This window comes from Protopterus annectens, chromosome 1.part0 (genome assembly GCF_019279795.1).
Source record: "Protopterus annectens isolate FY-2018-M chromosome 1.part0, PAN1.0, whole genome shotgun sequence".
Lineage (NCBI taxonomy): Eukaryota > Metazoa > Chordata > Ceratodontiformes > Protopteridae > Protopterus > Protopterus annectens.
The window spans coordinates 1,488,534,943-1,488,556,549 of NC_056725.1; the positions used below are offsets into that span (position 1 = coordinate 1,488,534,943).

Here is a 21,607-nt window from a genome sequence, read left to right on the forward strand (position 1 = left end):
AAGGCGTCAGGATTCGCTTCTTCGTCCAATAATCATATGCACACGATGCAATCCAGAAATTGTTTATAAGTTACTGAAGAGCATACTGTGAATGCACCCCAACATAAAATTGTATACAGTAATGTGGGGCTTCATTAACTTAATAATACAAAGCTATTAAGTCCAGAATAAAAAACGACACAGTATGTCCACAAGCACTCATGGATCTCAGCCTTCGCTTCTTCACCCAGTGATCAAACAGAATGTATTTCCACACAAAGACTGTATAGAAATCACATGAGCCCCTACCAATGAGAAGTAAATAATATATATATATGTCCTGGCTCAAAAATCTGACAAAACTATATCACTTGAACTTGTTCATATGCATTGCAGTGTCACTAATAAATATGCCAAGCCACATCATATCCATAATTTACATAAAATAAAGTCAGATATATCCAACAATTTACAAAATATATACATCATCTCAATGACAAGAATACATAGACAATATTAATGTCTCAATATGTATACTTAAGTCCACGAAGGAAGATATTTGTTTCTGCGTGTAGGGGAGGCATATGCTTTAGAAAATATATACACCACCAAACATTGTTCATTCCCAAAGTTGTATGCACAAAACAGTAAATCTTAGAGTCCTTTGAAATAAAGAACGCTAATTTAAGCGTTGATCTTCATTAAATGTAGTAGTTTATTCCAAACGCCCCAAAGCAACCAGCATCAATAAGGCCCCAAATTTGTATAAGTGAAAATGACTGAATGTTTTATAGCAAGTAATCGTGAATTTGCCCTATATTGTACATCAATCAGGTCATTTAGTTCCTAGAGGTCATGAAAAGCAGCTTTCCCACATATAAGCCACTTCACACTGACGACTACAAAATAAGGCAACCAGTCCAGGTCCAAATAGACATTATCGCAAGAACAGTCCCTCCAAAGTAACTCACAATATGAGCATATAGTCCAAACTGTGGTGCAAATTAGTTGTAGAATCACCAATGAGAAACAAGCCCAGCAAAACAAAAGCTAAATGGCAATACTCCATTGCATACAACCGCAATCTTATATGTAGACCCACCAACAGCGCGGGGAGAGAGAAGCCATGTTCGAAACAGGAACAGATTCCCATGCAAGTAAGGCACTGTGCACGGCCCAGAAAACAGATGAATATCAAAAAAAAAAACAAACGGACCAACACTGGAATCAACCACGCAATCATTTAATGTATAAAAATAGAATGTGGACATGAATACCCATAGATGAATATACAAAACTCATAGCACCCGAAGGGTGAACATACTGAAGCATACCGGTTTCAGCATTAAAGCCTTCATCAGTGCTACCTAGTTAATCATATAACCATCAATTTAAATATACTAATAAGCAATTAATGCACCACACAATTCACCAATTACAAATGTTCATTTAGTCCCGTTGGGAATAAACCACCTAATTTAATTATCCACATCTTTTCTTTAAAGTTCAAAAGAGATTGTAAATTCTCAGAAGATGTATTTTGTTTATATATTCTGTCTATAACTGTGAACCTGATCCTGGCAGAAGGATGTTTAATCTGATGTTAGTATAAAACATTTGTATTTCTGTGGCATTTAATGTCACTCATATGTTCTGATATTCTGAGTTTAAATGGGCAGGAAGTTTGCCCCACATAAAAGGCAGAACAAGTACAATTCACTAAATAAATTATCCAATCACTGCCAAATTGTTGAACTGAGGATATTTCCTATAAACATTACTACTGGGTGTACCATCTTCTAATATTCTAACATCAACATCTAAAAAGGGGTAATTCAGTGTAAATTGAATCCCCCATTTATTTTCATTGAGATACTCAATGAACTCACTCAAATATTGCTCATCTGATCGCTATATTAGCCAACAGTTGTCTAAATAGCAGTGCTAGATGTCACTTTCCCCAAGAAATAAATTATGACTAGTGTCATAAATTAAATGATCTTCTACATAGCCCATAAACAGATCTGTGAAGATAGGAGCAAAAGATACTCCCATGGCAGTACCCTTCAATTGTAAGTAACAAACTTTATCAAAATAAGAAACATTTTTATTGGGCACATGTTCTGTTAAGCATAGGAGGAATGCATTAAATCCAGGTGGATAAAGGGAGATTCTTGAAAGCCAAAACTTCAGCACTAACAGACCCGCCCAGTGTGGAATATTTGTATATAGTGCACTAACATCCAACGTGCTCAATAACCGACCCTTTTCCAATTGTATGATATCTATGACATTAAAAAATTGTGTGGTGTCCTGAATCCGTGCTCTTACATGTGTCAACAATGGTTTCAGATATTTAGTCAAATATTCTGAAAGGGGTTCCATCAAGGATCCTCGCCCCGACACTATAGGTCTACCTGGAGGTTTTTCATAATTTTTATGTATTTTGGGTAGCATATAAACATTTTTTTAGAAGGATTCACCACAGTAAGATGATATTTATCTTGCTTAGATATAATGCCTTCTTCACAAACCAGGGTAAGGAAATTATCAATTTCAAATTTAAATGTTCATAATATTTCCTCTTTGGAACTCACAGAAGTAGAACGGGATTTGTTGAATAAAGGCATGGGATTTATTCCCAAGTTTATGGTATCAGAATTTTCTTTTGCACAAGAGGTCATCAGTTTTTGTCGCAAAATAAATTTGAAATTATATTTTGAGAATTCTGAGCCATATGGTGAGGATTTACAAAATTTCAGGTTTAGGACTTCTACGTTTGTACCTCCTATGAACAAAAATTTAGCCATTTTTCAAAACTTAGTGTTGAAAGAATTACATTTTTCTAATGTCAGTTATGTTGATTATTATCAGGATAATATTACCAAAGATGAACATAGGGCTTTACATAGATTAAGCAGGAATAAGGATATAGTGATCAATAAAGCAGATAAAGGGGGAGCAGTGGTGGTCTGGGACTGGCACATATATATAATGAAGCCATTAGTGAACGTTCAGCTCAGTAATATGATCAGCACATGGATTTGGACCCAACTGGTATTAATTGCTTTTTTCTATATGTAAACCGATGATTATATGATTAACTTGGTAGCACTGATGAAGGCTTTATGCTGAAACCGTTATTTATTTATTTATTTATTTATTTATTTATATAGGTATAATTTATTTATTTATTTATATAGGTATAATTTATTTATTTATTTATATAATGTATGCTTCAGTTTGTTCACCCTTTGGGTATTATGAGTTTTGTATATTCATCTATGGGTATTCATGCCCACATTCAATTTTTATACATTAAATGATTGTGTGGATTCTGGTGCTGGTCTGTTTTTTTTTTTTTTTAATATTAATCTGTTTTTTGGTCGTGCACAGTGCCATACTTGTGTGGGAATCTGTTCCTGTCTCATGGCAGTGGAACCATTTCTTATCTTCCACCATGGCAGTCTCCCTCAGGACTAACCCATCATTTATGGCCAAGGTGGTCACTGACACATCCTTGAATCAAGCCATGCAACATCTTCCCCAGTCCTCAGAACCACGGGGAAAGAATCCTTCATTCTTTGGATGTGCAGAGACAACTCTGTTACAGTCTTGACAGAACTACATCTTTCAGGAAATCAGACCAACCCTTTGTGACCTTTGCCACTAATTCTGAAGGGAAACCAGTTTCTAAATAGATGGTTTCCAAGTGGCTCTCTCACTGTTTCTCCTTATGTTACAGCCATCATGGCAAAAAGCCAACTGAGGCTGTCAGGACTCAATCTACTAGGGCTGCTGCTACTACATCTACTACCTTCCTGAAAAGCGTCCCTACCAAGGGCATTCTGAAAGTTGCTACTTGATGATCTCTGTATACCTCTTCCAAACACTACCATGTATCAGCCTTTTCCAGTCCAGAGAAGGATTCACCACTGCCATCCTGCAGTGCATCCTCTCTTCTTCCTAAAGTTCCTTCCACCCTCATCTCAGCTTTGGGAATCATCCCACAAGTCAGAACTGCTGCATTTAAACACAAAGAACATAGTACAGTTGTGTACACTTTCCATAACTATAGATATTCAAGTGTACTCGCTGTTGCAATTTTCTTTCCCACCCTCCTTCCACCTTAGCCTACAATGGTAGTCTGCTACTAACTTCTTCCCAAGCCAAGAGGTACCCCTGTTTTTTTGCCCCTTTTCTTGCTCAAGTCGGTCAGGACATCCGCCATCTGAAGGAGGGATATTTTTTAGTCTGGTAGTTGGGCTGGCCAAAAACTTTCATGGCAGGAAATACCTCAAGTCAGGACTGCAACAGTGAATACACTTGAACATCTACATTTATGGTAAGTGCACACAGCTGTACTTTATGATGCATCCTATAGAGCTGCTCATTCTAGTTCTGTCATGAGGAGGTACTAATGGCTTCACCTTCAGGTTTTATCTGATGATAGTAAGGCCAAGTTCCTGGATGGTCCTTTGACAGTTAGAATCTCTTTGGTACAGCTGCTGCTGCTAACTTGTTCAAGACTCCACAAGACAAAGGTAAAGTGATGCAGGATCTGAAACAAATCTTAGTTTCCCCCATAATAAAATTTCAGAGAAACTATCCAAAGTCTGCCATTGTGTGTATGCAGTCTTGTCAGCCTTCTAAGGGGAAGAGGTTTCCTATAAGTATTTTCACTAATAAACCCACCCAGACTTGTAAAACTCAAAAGCCCCCGTTTCAGGAAAATCTGCCTCCATCTGACATATTTTCTTCCCTTGCCCTCAGCCAGGTTCCCCTGTCTCAGGCCTTTCCTGTTTGGCAGCAGATAACTTCAGACTCTTTGGCTTCTGTCCATTAGCCTTCACAGTTATTTTATGGCATGGAAATCCCCCCCTTCTCAGAGCTTCAGCAACCTCTTCCATACCAACTTCCTCATTTTTGTGGAATTCTGTAAGATTTACTGGATCAGGCCACCCAACCCATTCCAGTATCCCAAAGAGGAATGGGGTTTTACTCCAGAATGTTACTGGTTCTCAGAAAAGAGGCATCTGGGACATCTGTCCTAGACCTTTCTTTTCTAAATACTTTTTTAAAGATTCTTCCTTTCAGATGCTTTCCCTGCAGACTGTGTTTCCCCTTTTACTTACACAGGCATTTCTGGTCTCCCTAGACCTAAAGGGTGCCTATCTACATATTTCCATTCAGGCTGTATTCAGGAAGTTTGTATATTTATTTGTTTCTTCCTCTCATTTTCAGTTCTCTGTTTTGCCCTTTGGTCTTTCTACGGCCACAAGAGTGCTCACCCAGTGTCCTTCTCCTGTTATAGCCTTTTGTAGACTTCAGGGAATCCAGATATTCCTGCATCTAGATGACTTGCACCTTCAAGCTCCCTCTCAGTCCAGGCTTCTGCAAGATCTGCACTTCACCATGCTTCTTCTACACAGTTCTGGATCCCCCATCAATCTCAAGAAGTCAAGTCTAACTTCTTCTCAAGACCACATGACCACATTCCATTGTTGGCCTTTCTTCCTTCCTCCAGTATTCTGTCTCTGACAACTTACTTCCAGTCTCTGCTTACTCTTTCTCTCATTGCTGCAAGGGAATTCCTCAGACTTCTAAGATTCCCTTTGCAAAGCTTCACATGAGAAAACTTCAGTGGCATCTAAAGATGGTGTGGCTCCAGCATTGCCACCCTCTGGAGTTTCCAGTTTCCTTACTTCCTTGTCTCAAACTTGAGTTTTCCTGATGGATTCAAAATGTCTCCCTCAGTCCAGCATTACCTTTTCAGTCTCCTACTCAGTAGCTATTCACGTATGCTTCTGATCTGGTGTGGAGAGCCTCTTCCTAAAATCTGAGTGTTCAGAGTCTATGGCCCCTTCATCAGAGGTCAGCCCACATTAGTGTGAAAGAAATGAGGATGCTCCTTCATGCACTGCAGGCCCTCTAAAAGTCTTTACAGACAACACCACATCATGCAGTACATCAGCAAGCAGGGAGGGAGGCACAAAGTCTTATCTTCTTTGCAGACTAGCCCTTCAGGTCTGGGATTTGGCTGTCCTACATCAGCTAACCCTTCAGGTGGACAACATCCCTTCAGAACACAACACTTTGGCAGACTACCTAAACAGGTCCAGGACACAACCTCACATAAATGCTTCACAGAGAGGAGTTTCTGGACATAGTACATCAGTGGGATAGACCTCAAGCGGGTCTTTTTGCCTCTCCATTGAACTGGCAACTTCCTCACTTCTGTTCCAGAGTCCCAAGTCCTCTGACTTTGAAGGTGGATGTCATGTTCTTTTTTTTTGGAACAGGTGTTTCCGATATGCTTGCTGTCCTCTTCCTCTACTTCTTAGGGTCCTGCACAAAATTAGGCAGAGCGCCCCAAGAAACTTGTTGGTGACTCGCTTTTGGCCCAGACAGCACAGGTTCTCCCTTCTCATTTATCTGGCCAGGGGCAATCATCACAGATTACCTCACTGGATGGATCTTCTCGCACTAGACAAGGGGTCTGTCATTCACCCTCATTTGTACAGTCTTCAACTGACTCTTTGGGTGATAGGATTTTGATTCCATTTAGACATCATTTTGCTAAGGATGTGCTTAGGGTGCTGCAGGATGCCAGAAAACCCACTACCATAAAATTTAATATGACTTAATGGAAAAGATTTTTCTGTTTGGTGTCTCAGGCATTACCTGGATCCCTTATCAGTGGGGGTCTCGTTGGTCCTTTGTGTGAACTGCTGCATGATGGTTTAGCATACTCTTTAAAGCTCACTTGTCAGCAATCTGTCTGTTTGCCCTTGAACCCACCCTTGGCCTCTCGTTTTGAGGTCAAACAATTCCTTAAAGGTGTTCTTCATGTCAGGCCTTCAAGAAAACCTATTCCTCTCTCTTAAGACGTTAATTTTGTCCTTGAGAAACTGACTTGGGCTCCTTTTGAGCCCGATTCTTCCTCTGCTTTGCAACACTGCACCTGAAAGACCATTTTGTTGGTTGCCCTTACTTCAGCCAAGAGAGTGTATGAACTTCAAGCTGATGCTGATTCCTCCCTTTTTGTGTTTTCATAAGGACAGGGTGTCTCTGCTTACTCATCCTTAGTTTATGCCCTAGGAAGTCAGAGTTGTCTCTTAGTCAGTCTGTCCGGCTTCCTTACTCCTTTTTTCTTCTCCACAATGTTGTAGTAAGGATGTTCTTCACACCTTGGATCTGCACAGACAGCTCAGGTATTATTTGCATAAGGCTAAGGTGATCCATAAATCTGAGCATCTTTTTTTTTTTCTTACCAGCACATTGGGTTTGGCATTTTCTAAGCAAACCTTTTCCTCCTAGATTTCTAAGATCATTTCTTTTTGTTATTCTTTTAATGGAAAACAGTTTTCTGCTTCAGTTCAAGCTCATTCTATGAGGGCAATGGCTTCTTCTGGAGCTTTATTCAAGAGTTTGGATGCTAGATTATACATTCTTCAAGCTGCTACTTGGTCCTTTATCCACACTTTTACTAAACATTGCAAGTTTGTTGGCATTTCTAGTGCCAGTGCAGAATTTGTCAGGGCTAACCTTCGTGAGTTTGTGGAGGGCTTCTCTGTCCCTTCTTCCTCCCATACTGTTCAGTAGCTTTAGTAGTCTGTCATATGTTATGAATACTGCAACACTGATAAGAAAGGACATAGTACACTTGTGTACAATCTTACCATAAGAGTAGATGTCCTTCTTTTCACTGTTACAGTATTCTGTATTCAGTACCTCCCTCCTGCCCCTTTTGTTTTCTTTCTTCTGTTGGGAACTCTGTACTGGCCAAGGGATCTTTGGCTCTCTGTTCTGTTTCTTTTTTCCTCTAGTTCTGCCAGGATACGGGGCACTTCAGTTCTGAATATGGAGCGTATGTACGTCACAGTTATGCCCTGAATCTACAAGGGGAGACTACATTTGATGTACAATGCTGGGAGGATGTAAAGGCTTTGGTATGCTGGTCAGACATTGGGCTATCCTTAGCAGGAGATCCCATGTGTTGTGAATACTGCAGCAGCGAAGAGAAGGGCATCTACTGTTATGATAACGTTTTACACAGCTGTATACTTTTTCCTCTCATCCATAGCCTTGGTGATCATGTCAAAGAAGTCTATCAGGTTGAGTATGTGAGACCTACCCTTAACAAAGCCAAGCTGGGATCGGGACACTGTCTGTAGATTGCCCGTGTCCTTGGTGATTCTTTCATTGATAATTCATTCCATGGCCTTATATGTTAAACTTGTCAGACTGATGGGTCTCTAGTTCTTAGGGTCATTTGATAGTCCACCCTTATGAAAAAGGACGAGCATTGTGGCTGTCTATTTACCTGGCATGTAACCTTTTCTGAGGCTGTAATTGAAGACGGCCACAAGTGGTCCTGGCAACCAGGGATATTGTTGGAGTACATTGAAGCAGTATTTTTGGCCTTAGTGAGTGCCACCAGAACCTGCTCCTTGTTAGGTGAGGAGATATGCTAGAAGGGATTTCACAGAGGGTGGGGTGGTGAAGTTGCATCGAAATTTATATCAGACAGTAAAATTTGCTATATCACCCTGGTTAGTGAAGGTTGTGCCATTTATTATCAATTCTGCACACTGCTGAATGTTATGTTTAAGGGTCCTGACATAGCTAAAGAAGTTCTTGTGACTATCCTTAGTTTGGGAGGTTATCCTGACCTCGTAACTGGCCTTTTTGGATTGTGTTAGTCCTCTTAGTTTCATCTTTGGTTGAAACAGAGAACTCATGTCTCTATAAGAGTTTCTCTTTCTGATTTTGGCCATGACTTTTTTTTATTTGTTATATAGCCTGTTAAGGTAAGTATTCCATCCGTGGGGTTTGTTTTTGGTGTTAAGTCTGGGCTTACTTCTAGTAGGTATGGCAACCACAATGTAGCCATTTACACATTTGTGAGTACTAGGTTCAATATATTTGATCCACTGGTTGAAGTGCACACTACCTGGTCCATGGTGTTTGTGTTGTTAAAGTCCAGGAAATGTTGGTCCTGTGAGTCAGAAGTAGTGTATGTTTCTCAGTCTATAGAGGGATAGTTAGTCTCCTATGAGTAGGGTGTTTGGTTGGATGGCAAGCGCCTCTAGTAGGTCTAGATAAGAGTTGTGAGCTTCGTGGGTCATGGGTGACCTGTAGCCAGAACATAGTAAGGAATCTTGTCTATGGAGACTTGGAGGTGGATGAACTCCAGGGCATCATCTTGTTTAACCAACCTGGAGTTTGTATTTGTTTCTAACTCCTCCTGAACATTATTATGCATGTATTGTTCCCGCAAATTCTATTTATTTCATGTACAATATTTCAGTTGTAGTTAGTTTAGATTTTGATTTCCATTTTCTAGTAATTACTTTTTTGGCAAGAAATAGTATTAAACTTAGTAAGGCCTTGCTGTGTCTAGAAAATCCAGATCCTGTGTCCCAGCTCAGAAGAATCATTCCCTTATTACCATTTCTGACGCAGTACTCAGTAGGAGAATTTTTCAACTGTGCCAACACTTTACATTTGCAGTAAACATATTCCCTGTTTACCTCTCTGTTTACCATCACACCTCCAGCATTTAAGATTTTTCTGAAGTCTGCTTGTGGTATGACGAGCTGGTAGCAAAGACAGTGTCACCACTAGCACATGTTGTATTGATTTTAAACCTAACAAAGACTAGTCTGAACACTTCATAGGTTCATAGGCGAATACTAGTCTAATTGCCCTGCAGGATCATTTTAAGCCAAGCCAATATCCTGAGGTTAGAATCAAATACTGTACCTCGTGTTTGAGGTGCAGACCTTAAGCATTATGCCAAACCCACCCCACCCCACTGTATACAAAGGTATGATGTGAAGAGTGTGATGAGATATGGGTCCTAATCAGGAAACCGCAGAATTATTCAAGATTTAATTCCAAGACCTTGCTGATAACAGCGGCTGTTTCACACAACACGTTTTCAGCTATGATAAAATAGGATTGCTCTGGATGAAAATGCACACTAAAATTTAAACCACAAAAGAAGAAGCCACTTTATCTGGGCATAAGCATATGAAATGTATACTAATCTTGTATTGAGGCTCACAAGTTTATAGGTAGTTACTAGGCATGCAACCAAGGAGACCACTAAGGGGCCTGGCCTAAGTTCCCAGTTGCCTCAAAGCACTTTTTGGCTAAGTGACTAGCTCAAGGTCACACACGATAAATGAAGCCTAAGAGAATTAAACCCTGTACCACAGGAAGCAGCCTAGATACAGCTCATAACCTTAGTCATCTGTGTTAGCTGCCAGACAAATTCATTTGTCAGAACTAGGTGACAGTACCTATAGAGATTTTAAAGAGAAGTCCATGCTGTTGTACCATTCTGATTATCCCAAAAGTGTTTAAGCTTCAGAAAGTCATTAAGGCAACTTGGATGTGTTCTTGTGGTGCAGCAACATAGCCTGGGTGACCAGACAACTTTTTAATGAGTGGGCCATTGATATATTTTGCTGTTCAGTGAAACTGTGTCTTAGAAGAAACAAAGTTCAACTGAAGGCACTCTTACTTTTAGACAGTACATCTGGTAATAGCCCAGCACTGTCTGAATTGCTTTGGGCTCAGTTTAGATTTATCACATCTAAATTTTTTCCACTAAACACCACTCCTTTGAGTCAGACAGTGGGTATACCACTCAGTCTTGTGGGATTATTTGGAAAGGTCATTAGAGCAATGTACACATTGTATACCTTGAGCTGGCCAAGACTGTTGACGCAGTCCCCAACTCAGGTGTAGTAGAAAGCTAAATAGACTGGGAATAAAGTTGTATGTTTCTTGATGGATTGCCAGCTGGATCACAGATGCGATGCAGGAAATCAAAATCGAAGAAGCTACCTCCAAAGTGAACCGTCACCAGTGGAGTCCTCCAGGGTTCAGTGATTGGGCCTCTTCTGTTTGGTATCTACTTCTCTGAGGTAAAAGCCAATACTAAAGGGCTCTGACTGACTAAGTTTGTACATGGTTGAAAGCTAAGAGCAGTTATTGAATCCCCAGATATCTTAGCCATCCTGCTGGAAGGTTTGTCCCAAACAAATAACTAGTACCAGAATCATGGACTGAAGCTAAATGCCAAAAAATACATTATATCCCTTAGGAAGTTGTTGATCCTAGGGAACTGCCTTGAAAATATGCCCTTGAGAGTTAATCTAGTGGTTTGGGATTTGGGAACTTATGTGGAAGTAACCTTTCAACCAACGTGTGCCCACTTTCATAAGAAAGCCCTTCTATATTGCACAGCTTGTAAACTAAGGGATTCTGACCAAGTCTGGAGATGTCATTGTCCCCCTTTACTTAACCCTCATTAGGCCAGTCATTGAGTATAATGCCCACAATGGTGTGTATCTGTCCAGACACATGCAGCAACTGAAATGTCAACAGACATAACTTGCTAAAAGGATACAATGCCTAAACAATATGTCCTACTTGGACAACATCAAAGCCCTGTTACTAGACTTTATCTTCCAGTCTGCTAAAACGTGACCTTTGTCTTCGTACAAGGCATCCTCCGACTCTGTAATGATGGACCTGCTGCATATCAGCAAGTCAAATAACATCAGAAATACTTGGCCCAGGGATCAATACCTCTTTTGCATCAACAACAGAACAGTCAGGAGGGGCAAGTATATATCAGAGGATACCTCTGCTCTGGAAGAGACTGCTCATCCACATAAAACAAAACTCATCCCTGTCCATATTCAAGTAGAAATTGGAATATGGATAGGTAATAGGCAACTTACTCTAGGACCGCCCTCCCCCTGTAATACTAATTGATAGAGTTATCTCATAAATTCTTTATCCTACACATGGGTCCCCTCAAATTATATATGGTATGATCCCAGTTATTCTCACTAAGGGTAATAGGTAATTGTCAACCATGGAATAGGTAAGGCAAATCCATCACCAAATGGGATAGGTTCATTCAAGCACTAAAAGGGAAACTGACTAGGTTTAAAATGGCCTGCAAGGACAGCTAGCCTAGTACTTGCCAATGTACCTGTGAACCTATATCAAACTTTAAGAAACCCTTTCAAGAACTGAGTTGTATGTGCATGTGTGTGTGTACAGACTGTTTTGAGTTGATTGAAGCAGACAGGCACATGACCTTCTGTAAGAATGATTGTGCGTCTAGAATGAGGTTTCCACTCAGATGTTCTTTGAGTTTCACTGCTGCATTCATCACACTTCGGTTGTCTGCCTGCAGGTAGCCCTCAGTCGGCCCGAATACCAGAGTCTTAGTATTTCTGCGTCGGATGCTGTCGCTTCTTCCATGACGTCAGGTCATCAGGGGTATAAAACAGACAGCCGATGCCATTACATAAGTCTTTCTTGCAGAGGAGGAGCCTGAAGCAGAAGCAGTTCGTAAGTGCCGGTCGGCCGCTACCTGAAATTTTTGTTTTCGAGTTGATAATCCTGAAGTCTTCTAAAGCTAAGTAACCCATTAGGGATCCTTTTTTCTTGCTCTAACTGATGTCAGGAAAAGTTAACAATTGTCTTGCCTGTGGAAAGCAAATACCTCACAGAGATTTTCATTCTTACTGCGTCAGCTGTTTAGGCCCAGACCACGACTTCCCTCGCTGTCGGTTTTGTGCCTTGTTTAACACCCGAACCATTCGTCGTTGGACTATTTTTGTCACTAAATTCTTTCGCTCTCATTCCTCCGTATTCCGAAATGGCTTCGATAAGCTATCCGACTACCGATCTTCTGAAAAAATGTAAAGATAAAGACAGAGACAGACCACATAGGTCCCAAACTGCCAACGACACTTCCGTTAAGCTAGTCACCATTCCGCCAGTACTCAGTGAGGTGCCTTTGCAGCCCCTGATGCCCACTTCTGTGGATTCATAGGCCTCTGCTGAGTCCCATTTGAAGTCCTGTATGCCGCGAGATGCTTCTTCGACTATGGAACCAGCAGATGTCTCTACCTTGGATGAGTCCGGAGCCGCTGTGCAGGCACCGGCTTCTGAGGGTGTATTCCATCCTACCAATGTTCGAATCAAACTGACGACTTCATTTTTAGCTAAAACTACCGAGTTTCTTAGGCCCAGAGTACGCACTACGCCTAGAAAAGCGACGACCAAAGCGCATGCTCAAGCTCCCATGCCACAAAAACAAATGCTTAGAATGGTTGAAGACCTATTACGCTAATTAGGGGAAGCCAGTCTTTCCTTGCCAAGAGACAAAGAATTGAAGTTCCTTTTGATTCTACAGACCAGGAGTCCGATGGCTCTGACCCTTCTGATTATCAGGACATGCCCTTTTCAGCTTATGAGGATTCAGATGCAGAGGAATCCATTCCCTCTGCCTCCCCTCCAGAGGATTTTTCTTTTGGTGAAACCTTGCATACTTTGAGAGCATTTCCACTGGAAATGCCAAGACTACCCTCAGTCCAAAAAGAGAGTCAGAGAAATTTTAGAGTTGCCTTAGCACAGGCCTCTAGCTATACACCCTGTCCTGGATGTTGTAGATGATGTTTTTATGGAATCCAGTCTTATTCCAGACACATTACTCTGGGCCCCTAGGAAACCTGACTCTACAGAGTACCTGATTCCCACAAGTTTCTTTTCAAGAATCCTACTGCTAATCCAGAGATCATTTCCCAGGGACCTAAAGGTATTAAGGCTACTACAGCCAAAAATTCTACCCCTTCGGACAGGGATTCCAGAGCTTTAGACAGATGGGTTAAGAAGGTATATACCTCTGCAACTCTTGCTATCAGGGCATTAAATTGCCATTTTTACATGCTGAAGTACCAGCAACATATTATGGAACTAATTAAACAAAAAATGGTATTATTTCCAGATTGTGCAGAAAATAAAGATTTACAAGAGCTAATGCATTCTGCAAACCAAGTTAGTAAGCATACTTTGCAGTGTGGTTTTGATGCCTTAGAAGCATCTTGCAGGGCTGCAGTCACTGGTTCTGTACTGAGAAGACATGCTTGGCTGAAGAAGCAAACCTTGCCAGATCATGTCAAATCCAAATTACTAGATGCTCCTTTAAATAAGGACTGTTTGGCACCAAAGCAGAAGAAGTTCTTAAAAAGATGGAAGAAAAAGCTAAATATATTCAAATTCTTATGCAACCACCTAGATTCAGTAGGCTTTGCCCTTCAAAACACTGGTCCTTTCCAGCCCCTTCCAGGCCTTCCCAGACAAGACCCAGGGGAAACAGGCCATCCAGACTACAGTCTCAGGGTATGCAGAGATCTAAACAATGGTGTGCCCCCACCTCAAAAACAGGGAGTGGTAAGCAACCGCCCCTATGGAAAAAGTTCTCTATGACTTCTCAATTCTACTTCCCAGCCCTGCCCAACTGCTTGTGCCCCTAGTAGGAAAACTTGCCCTTCATGCAAAAAACTGGATGTCCATCACTCAGGACCAATAGTTCCTTAACATTGTATCCTAGGGGTACAAATTCTACTTCCATTCAGTGCCAACCCCAAGAGGGGTTTCCAGACCTTCCTCCAAACCAGTGGGCAGAGGCTCAAAAGCAAGTACTTTCCCTGCTCAGTATCAGAGCTTTTCAACCTGTTTCAGTAGAACAAAGGGGTCTGGGTTTCTACTCCAGACGTTTCCCTAGTGCCCAGAAAAGAGGGCTCTTGGCACCCGATCCTGGATCTTTCAATTCTCAACACCTGTCTGGTGGTCCCAAAATTCAAGATGCTTACCCTGCAACAGCTTCTCCCTATGCTAGCCAAGGATGCCTGATTAGTCACTTTAGACTTAAAAGATGCTTATCTGCACATCCCCATAAGGGAGTCATGCAGAAAATATCTATGTTTCAGGGCGCTTATCTACTACGCCCAGAGTATTCATAAAATGCCTGGCTCCAGCCATTGCATACTGCAGGCAGAGAAATATCCAAATTTACCCATACTTGGACGACTGTCTGATTCAGGCGGACAGTCAAAAATTGCTGCTTCAGCACGTGGCATTTGTAAAAAGCCTTCGTACTTCATTGGGGTTCACCATCTATGAAAAGAAAACTCAACTAGTACCCAGTCAAAAGATTGTATTCCTGGGAGCAAGCTTGGACACAACTTCCCAGATGGGATTTCTTACTTCAGAAAAACAGGTCTATCTGACAGACTACTTCAAACAAATGGCCACCAGAACCCAGCTATCTGCGAGAAAAATACTGCAAGCCCTAGGGTTCATGGCCTCATGTATTCTACTAATTCCATATGAAAGACTGCATATGGGGAAACTTCAATGGTACTTAAAAAGTCTTTGGTGCCAGCATTCTCAGGACCTGAAAACAGTCATTCCTATCATACCTTGTCTAAGGACAGAGTTCCTCTGGTGGGAAGAAGCATGCAACCACAACAAGGGGCAGCATTTCACTCAACTCCACACTGCCCAGACCTTGACAACAGATGTATCAGACTATGCTTGGGGGGGCTCACATGGCAGGCAAATGCATTCAGGGCCACTGGAGCCCAAGGCAGATTCTCTTGCACATCAATCAAAAAGAGATGCTAGCCGTACAGAATGCTCTGACAGCTTTCAGATACCTAATCCTTCCAGGACAACTGGCTGATAAAAACAGACAACACCACAGTTATGTGGTACATAAACAAGCAGGGGAGAACCCATTCTTACCCACTGTACAGGTTAGCATGGCCCTGTGGAACACAGCCTTGAGCAACCAAGTCCATCTACAAGCTCAGTTCCTGTCAGGCAAACAAAAGTCACTGGCAGACGACTTAAGCAGAAATCTCCTAGACCCACACAAGTGGAAATTGGAGACCAAAACCTTCAACCTTTTGATGCAGAGGTGGTGGACACCAGAGGAGGATCTCTCTGCCTCCTCCGAGAACCACCAGTTAAGCAAATACTGCACCAGGAACCCTCACAGCAGGGCCTGGAAGGTGGATGCCCTATCCTTTCAATGGGAAAACCTCTCAATCTATGTCTTTCCCCCTCTTCCCCTTCTCTCAAGAGTACCATTCAAGATAAAATAAGACAGGCCAAGGGAAATTCTGATTGCCCTGGACTGGCCACGCCAGCACTGGTACCCACTCCTGTACAGCGTGACAATGGTGCCACCCTAGCACCTACACCAGACTCCTACCCTGCTGTCTCAGCAGGAGGGACAGATTTTGCATCCACTATTGCAAACCCTACACCTTGCAGCCTGGCTTATCCCTTGAATACCCCACCAGCAACCCTCAGCAAACAGGTGTTGGATGTCATTCTTGAAGCCAGAAGGCCTAGTACTAGGAAATCCTATGCTGAAAAGTGGAAAAGATATTGTTCTTGGACTCGGCCTAAAGGAAAGGACACAGCAGTACCCTCCTTACCTCTAATCCTGGATTACCTAGCAGAGCTACTCCACAGAGGTCTATCCTTCTCCTCCATTAAGATTCATGCTTCTGCCATCGCGGCTCATTATAATACTGAGCCACCTCTATTTTCTCACCCTCTCATCAAACAATTCCTGCGAGAGGCTAACAACTTAAGGACCCCAAGGAGGGCACCCACCCCTGCCTGGGACCTTAACTTTGTACTGGAAAAGCTCACGCTTCCCCCTTTTGAACCTGCTGCTTCAGCAGATTTAAAATTCCTCTCTTGGAAAACAAGCCTTACTTTTAGCCATAACTTCAGCTAGAAGAGTGTCTGAGTTACAGGCACTAACGGCTGTGGAACCCTTCATTATTTTCCATGCAGACAGGATTTCCCTCAGAACTAACCCATCCTTTATGCCTAAGGTAGTGTCCCAGTGTGGCTCTAAATCAATCCATCCACTTACCAACCTTCTTCCCTAACCCTCAGAATAAAGGGGAAAGGATACTGCACTCTTTGGACATGCACAGACAGCTCAATACCTTGATAGGACTACACCTTTCAGAAAATGACCAGCTGCTAGTCAGCTTTGCTTCAGGGGCAGAGGGTCAGGCCATTTCAAAACAAACCATTTCCAAATGGATAGCACACTGCATCCATTTCTGCTGCAAGCACCACAGAAAACCAACCCCTCAGGGGCTACTTCTACCTCTACAGCATTTCTCAGAGGAGTCCCTACCAGGGACATTCTGGAAGGTGCAACCTGGTGTTCTGTACACCCCTTCACCAAGCACTCCCACTTACCTATCTTTTCCAAATCCTGGGCTAGATTTGCTACAGCAGTCTTGCAAGGCCTACTAGCCAGCTCTAACACTTCTTGACTGCCTCCACCCATCCTCAACTTTGGGAATCAACCCAATTATGATGACTGCAACAGTGAAACATGAAGAACATAGTACAGTTGTGTACACTTACCCTAAGTGTAGATGTTTGAGTGTATTCACTGTTGCAGTCCTGGTTTCCCTCCCTCCAGCCCCCTGGCTTTCTCTGTCTATCTACCGCTCCTCTCTATGGCTATTCCTAATGGCATTGGTATTTACTTTTTACTGGTAGTGTTCCCACCATATACTAGCTCCCTATTTGGGGGCTCCTGATATTTGGGGCAAGAAAAACTGATGTAATGGCATCGGCTGCCTGTTTTATACCCCTGAAGACCTGACGTCATGGAAGAAGCGACAGCATCTGACGCAGAAATGCTACGACTCTGGTATTCGGGCCGACTGAGGGCTACCCGTAGACAGATAACCCAAATGTGATGACTGCAACAGTGAATGCACTCAAACATCTACATTTATGGTAAGTGTACACACCTGTACTTTTTTTTACCTCTGCCTGCAGGCCATTGTGGCTGTCTCTTGTCTATCATTGTGGTTCATCTGAACAAGAAGGCATTGTAGTGACAGATTGTCACCATTGCTTAGTCAGTGAGTTTGGAGGTTGATGTAGATGATAGATGATGGTGAAGAAGCTGATTCAAGCCCATAAGCTGGAGCTAAGAACAGAGTAGCTCCAGAATCTTGAAAAACAACTAAGCATGACCGTAGAGAAAGATGGGCATCATTAAGTTAACCTTTAAGTGACAGCATGGTAGATGAATGAACTGTTAATGAACTTATTGAACGTATAATATGGGTTGCAGTGTATTTTATTCAATGTTTACTCCTCAAGTCAGAGAATATCAAGTGAAAAACATCAACTTACAAAACATTGATCACAGCGGGGCAAGGAAAATGAAGACAAGGTGCTGGGTTATTTTAAGAATCTATGGAGAAAACACAGGAGGAAGACATCTTTAGACTACATTTTTAACAAGGGTAAAATGTAGTAGCAAGAGATGAAAGGTAGAGTCTCTTGACATCTTAGAAGATGATGATGCTACATGCTGTTTGGAAAATTTTCTTTGTAAGGTAATGTGTCTTGAGATGGAGATATGTGATTTGTGCACGAGGCACTTCAATATGGTCTGACACGATTCTTGGAACAAAAACATAAAATACTGCTGTAATAAAACACAAGCTAGAAAGATCTTTGCATTATTTCTTGTTGATAAAGAACTTAAGCAATTTTTTAGTTGGAAACACTTTCCTATTAGGAGAGCAGGTATGTTTTTGAGTTGTAAAACAGGTCTCCGTTTATGATTTTTGGGCTTGAACAGTGAATTGATATACTTCACTCTGCTTTAGGACCCCCATTTTGATATTTTCACTACATGGTGGTGACTCTAGAGTGAATTAACTTTGTGAAGTGTGTGTGCGTGTATTTGTTAAGAAGGTGGTATGCCCACTGGATACAGTCGTCCCTTTTTAGGGATGACCCAGGGGTACTCTGTGATTAAGTGACTTGCTTAGAGTCATGCACTAGCCAAATGGAGGTGGAAGGAATCAAACCCTGTACTTTGGCTACAAAAATCAACTTGCTAACATCTCATAGCTTTTAATTCTCTGCACTAACAGTCAGTGTATGTGTTTGTGTGTGCCCTTGTGCCCGCATATATATGCACTTATACATACATACACACACACACACACACACACACACACACACACACACACACACACACACACACACACAAGGAGAGAGAGTGCTTCAGGCTACAAAGTCATTTTTGTAATTCTGCATAGTTCCCTTCTTTAAGTACTGTAAAGTGGACATGACTGTCAGAACTTCTGAGAATTGTGCAAGACCAGTACTCAGCTAAACATACTTTGTGAATAAAGTGTGGGGATGGCTATATCAAATTTAAGGTGACCATTTTGTATTCTGTGCATTGTAAGTACTTAACACTTCTTAAGTTTTATAATCAGTTGACTGAGACATCCTTACTGAATATAATAAACCTTAGTAGTAGTATTGTGAACAATTCCCATTCGTAAGGTTTGTATTCCCAGCCTGCATTTCCTGCTCCTGTTTGTAGTCATTATGTCTGAAGCAGACTACGTGGGAGTTGAGTTTTGATTTGTGACTAAATAACTTCTGTCACCCCTACAACATCTTGAGATCTAGTTTACCTTGGCAGTGGTGCAAATAAGGTTTATATGTAATGTGTGTTAGGGTGCTTCTTGTATGTCTTCAGTAATATCTTCAGTGGTTGCAGATGAATGATTTCCAAGTCAGAATAAAAACATTTCACGGTAAGCAATTTCTTGTGCTTTAATTTACAGGCCAATGATGATGCAGATTATTTTCCATTATGGGGAACATGCCTGGGATTTGAAGAACTTGTCTACCTTACCAGTGGAGAAAACCTCCTCACGGCAACTAGAACAGAAAATGTTGCTCTCCCATTAAACTTTACTTCAGGTAAGGTATCACAGTAAGAAAATCTAGAGTACAGATCCAATTCCTCTGCTGTTATTTAGGGAAAGAGATGCTCTACAATTTGTAATGGTACTCTGGATCATTCTGATCCATCATATTCAATATATAGTCTGTGCATTTTGTTGTTCCTCTCTTATTTCCGGGAAGATGTAATAGAATTTTTCTTTCTGAACTCCTGTGTCATCTTAAGTGATTTCATTTTTGTTATTTTGTCACATCCTGAGATAGCCTGTTTCAGTAGTCTGCTACTCATGCAGTAACGGCCCTTTTCTTGTTTTACAATATCTTCTTCTGTGATTATGTTCTTGCCTAAATATTTAACTGCATACGGACCTCATGGTAACCATTGTTCAAGTATGTTCCTCCTGTTTTCTTTTTGTTGCATATATGCTATTATTGTTTCACAAATCTTTTTGTAGACTGGTGAAAACTCTACAGAAATTTATTGCATTTTTCTGAGATAAAACTTCACCCAAAACAACAGATGTTATCTGTCCATGCAGCTTTACTTGATCTCACTAAAAATGTTTGTTATATGCTATACCCCATGATAGTCATACATAAGCATAAAGATCTGAAGGAGATAAAATCATAATAAATTGGGTCCACAATTACCTTACGATTACAATTACCTTAGTCTTTTGCAGTTGGTAAGAACAGAACAGTTCCTGTCCTGTGGTTAAACCTTATGGGTATGCTTTTTTTTTTCAGATCACAAACCTGATTCATTGTCTAGCTTACCAAAATATGCAGGGAATTGGAAACTTGGGAGCATTTTTCTTACCCTTGCTAATGCTACTTCCCTTCAGACAACATATAATAGTACATGCAAATGATTCCTTAGAAATAATGTCACCTTTGAGATGAAAAAGTTGGCAACATTCTGATATCTGGCAAAAAAAAAAAACAGCTTTTTACAATATTGAGGGGCACCAGTTAAAACTGACAGATAGTAAATAAATAAATAGTCTTTGTAGATGCTGACCTTTCACTTGTTAGATTTTAAGGCGGCTACCATCCACAAAGCATATGGAATTGTCAACCTGATCTTTCATTGGATTAACAGTTCTACCAGAAATGTGGCTGTCTGCCTTTGTACAGCTCGTTAATTGATTAGTTGTGGAATTCTGTACCCTGATGTTCTTCATGTTTCACTGTTGTAGTCATTACATTTGGGTTGTCTGCTTGCAGGTAGCCCTCAGTCGGCCTGATTAACAAAGTCTTGGGTCCTACGTCGGTTGCTGTCCCTTCTTCCATGACGTCAGGTCATCAGGGGTATAAAACATGCAGCCAACGCCATTACATCAGTCTTTCTTGCCGTGCGGTGCCCGAAGCAGAAGCAGTTCGCAAGTGCCGGTCAGCCGACTCTTGAAATTTTCATTTTCGAGTTTCAGAACCGAAGTCTTCAACTAAAGCTAAGTACCCCATTGGGGGAGCTTTTTCTTGCTCCTTACCAATGTCAGTAAAAGTTAATAATTGCATTAGTTGTGTAAAGCAAATATCTCATAAAGATTTTCATTCGTACTGTATTCCTTGCCTAGGCCCTGACCACGACGTACCTTGCTGTCGGTTTTGTGCTGTATTTAATCAGCGCACTATCCGTCGTCGGTATATTTTGCTTCTAAATATTTCGGTTCTCGGTTTAACTATCCAGAAATGTCGTCGGTTAGCCATCCGACTATCAGGATTCCGAAAAAACACAAAGATAAAGACAGAGACAGGCCGCCGAGGTCCATAACCACCGCCGACGCTTCTCCTAAGCCAGTCACCAGTTCGCCGGTACTCAGTGAGGCGCTTTCACAGCCCCTGATACCTGCTACTTCTGATTCGCAGGCCTCTACTGAGACCCATTCAGAGTCCGGTATGCTGTGAGATGCTTCAACTATGGAACCCACGGATGTCTCTACCTTGGATGGGTCCGGAGCCGCTATGCAGGCAG

General features: G+C 41.6%; 1 protein-coding gene across 1 annotated transcript in view; it reads left to right on the forward strand.

Moving 5' to 3' along the window:
• GGH (gamma-glutamyl hydrolase) overlaps positions 1–21,607 on the forward strand; it is an 879,365-nt gene that overhangs the window by 674,613 nt on the left and 183,145 nt on the right. The window contains exon 5 of the mRNA XM_044067735.1: positions 19,512–19,650. Within this exon, the coding sequence (XP_043923670.1) occupies positions 19,512–19,650 (139 nt within the window). The remainder of the gene's footprint in view (positions 1–19,511; positions 19,651–21,607) is intronic.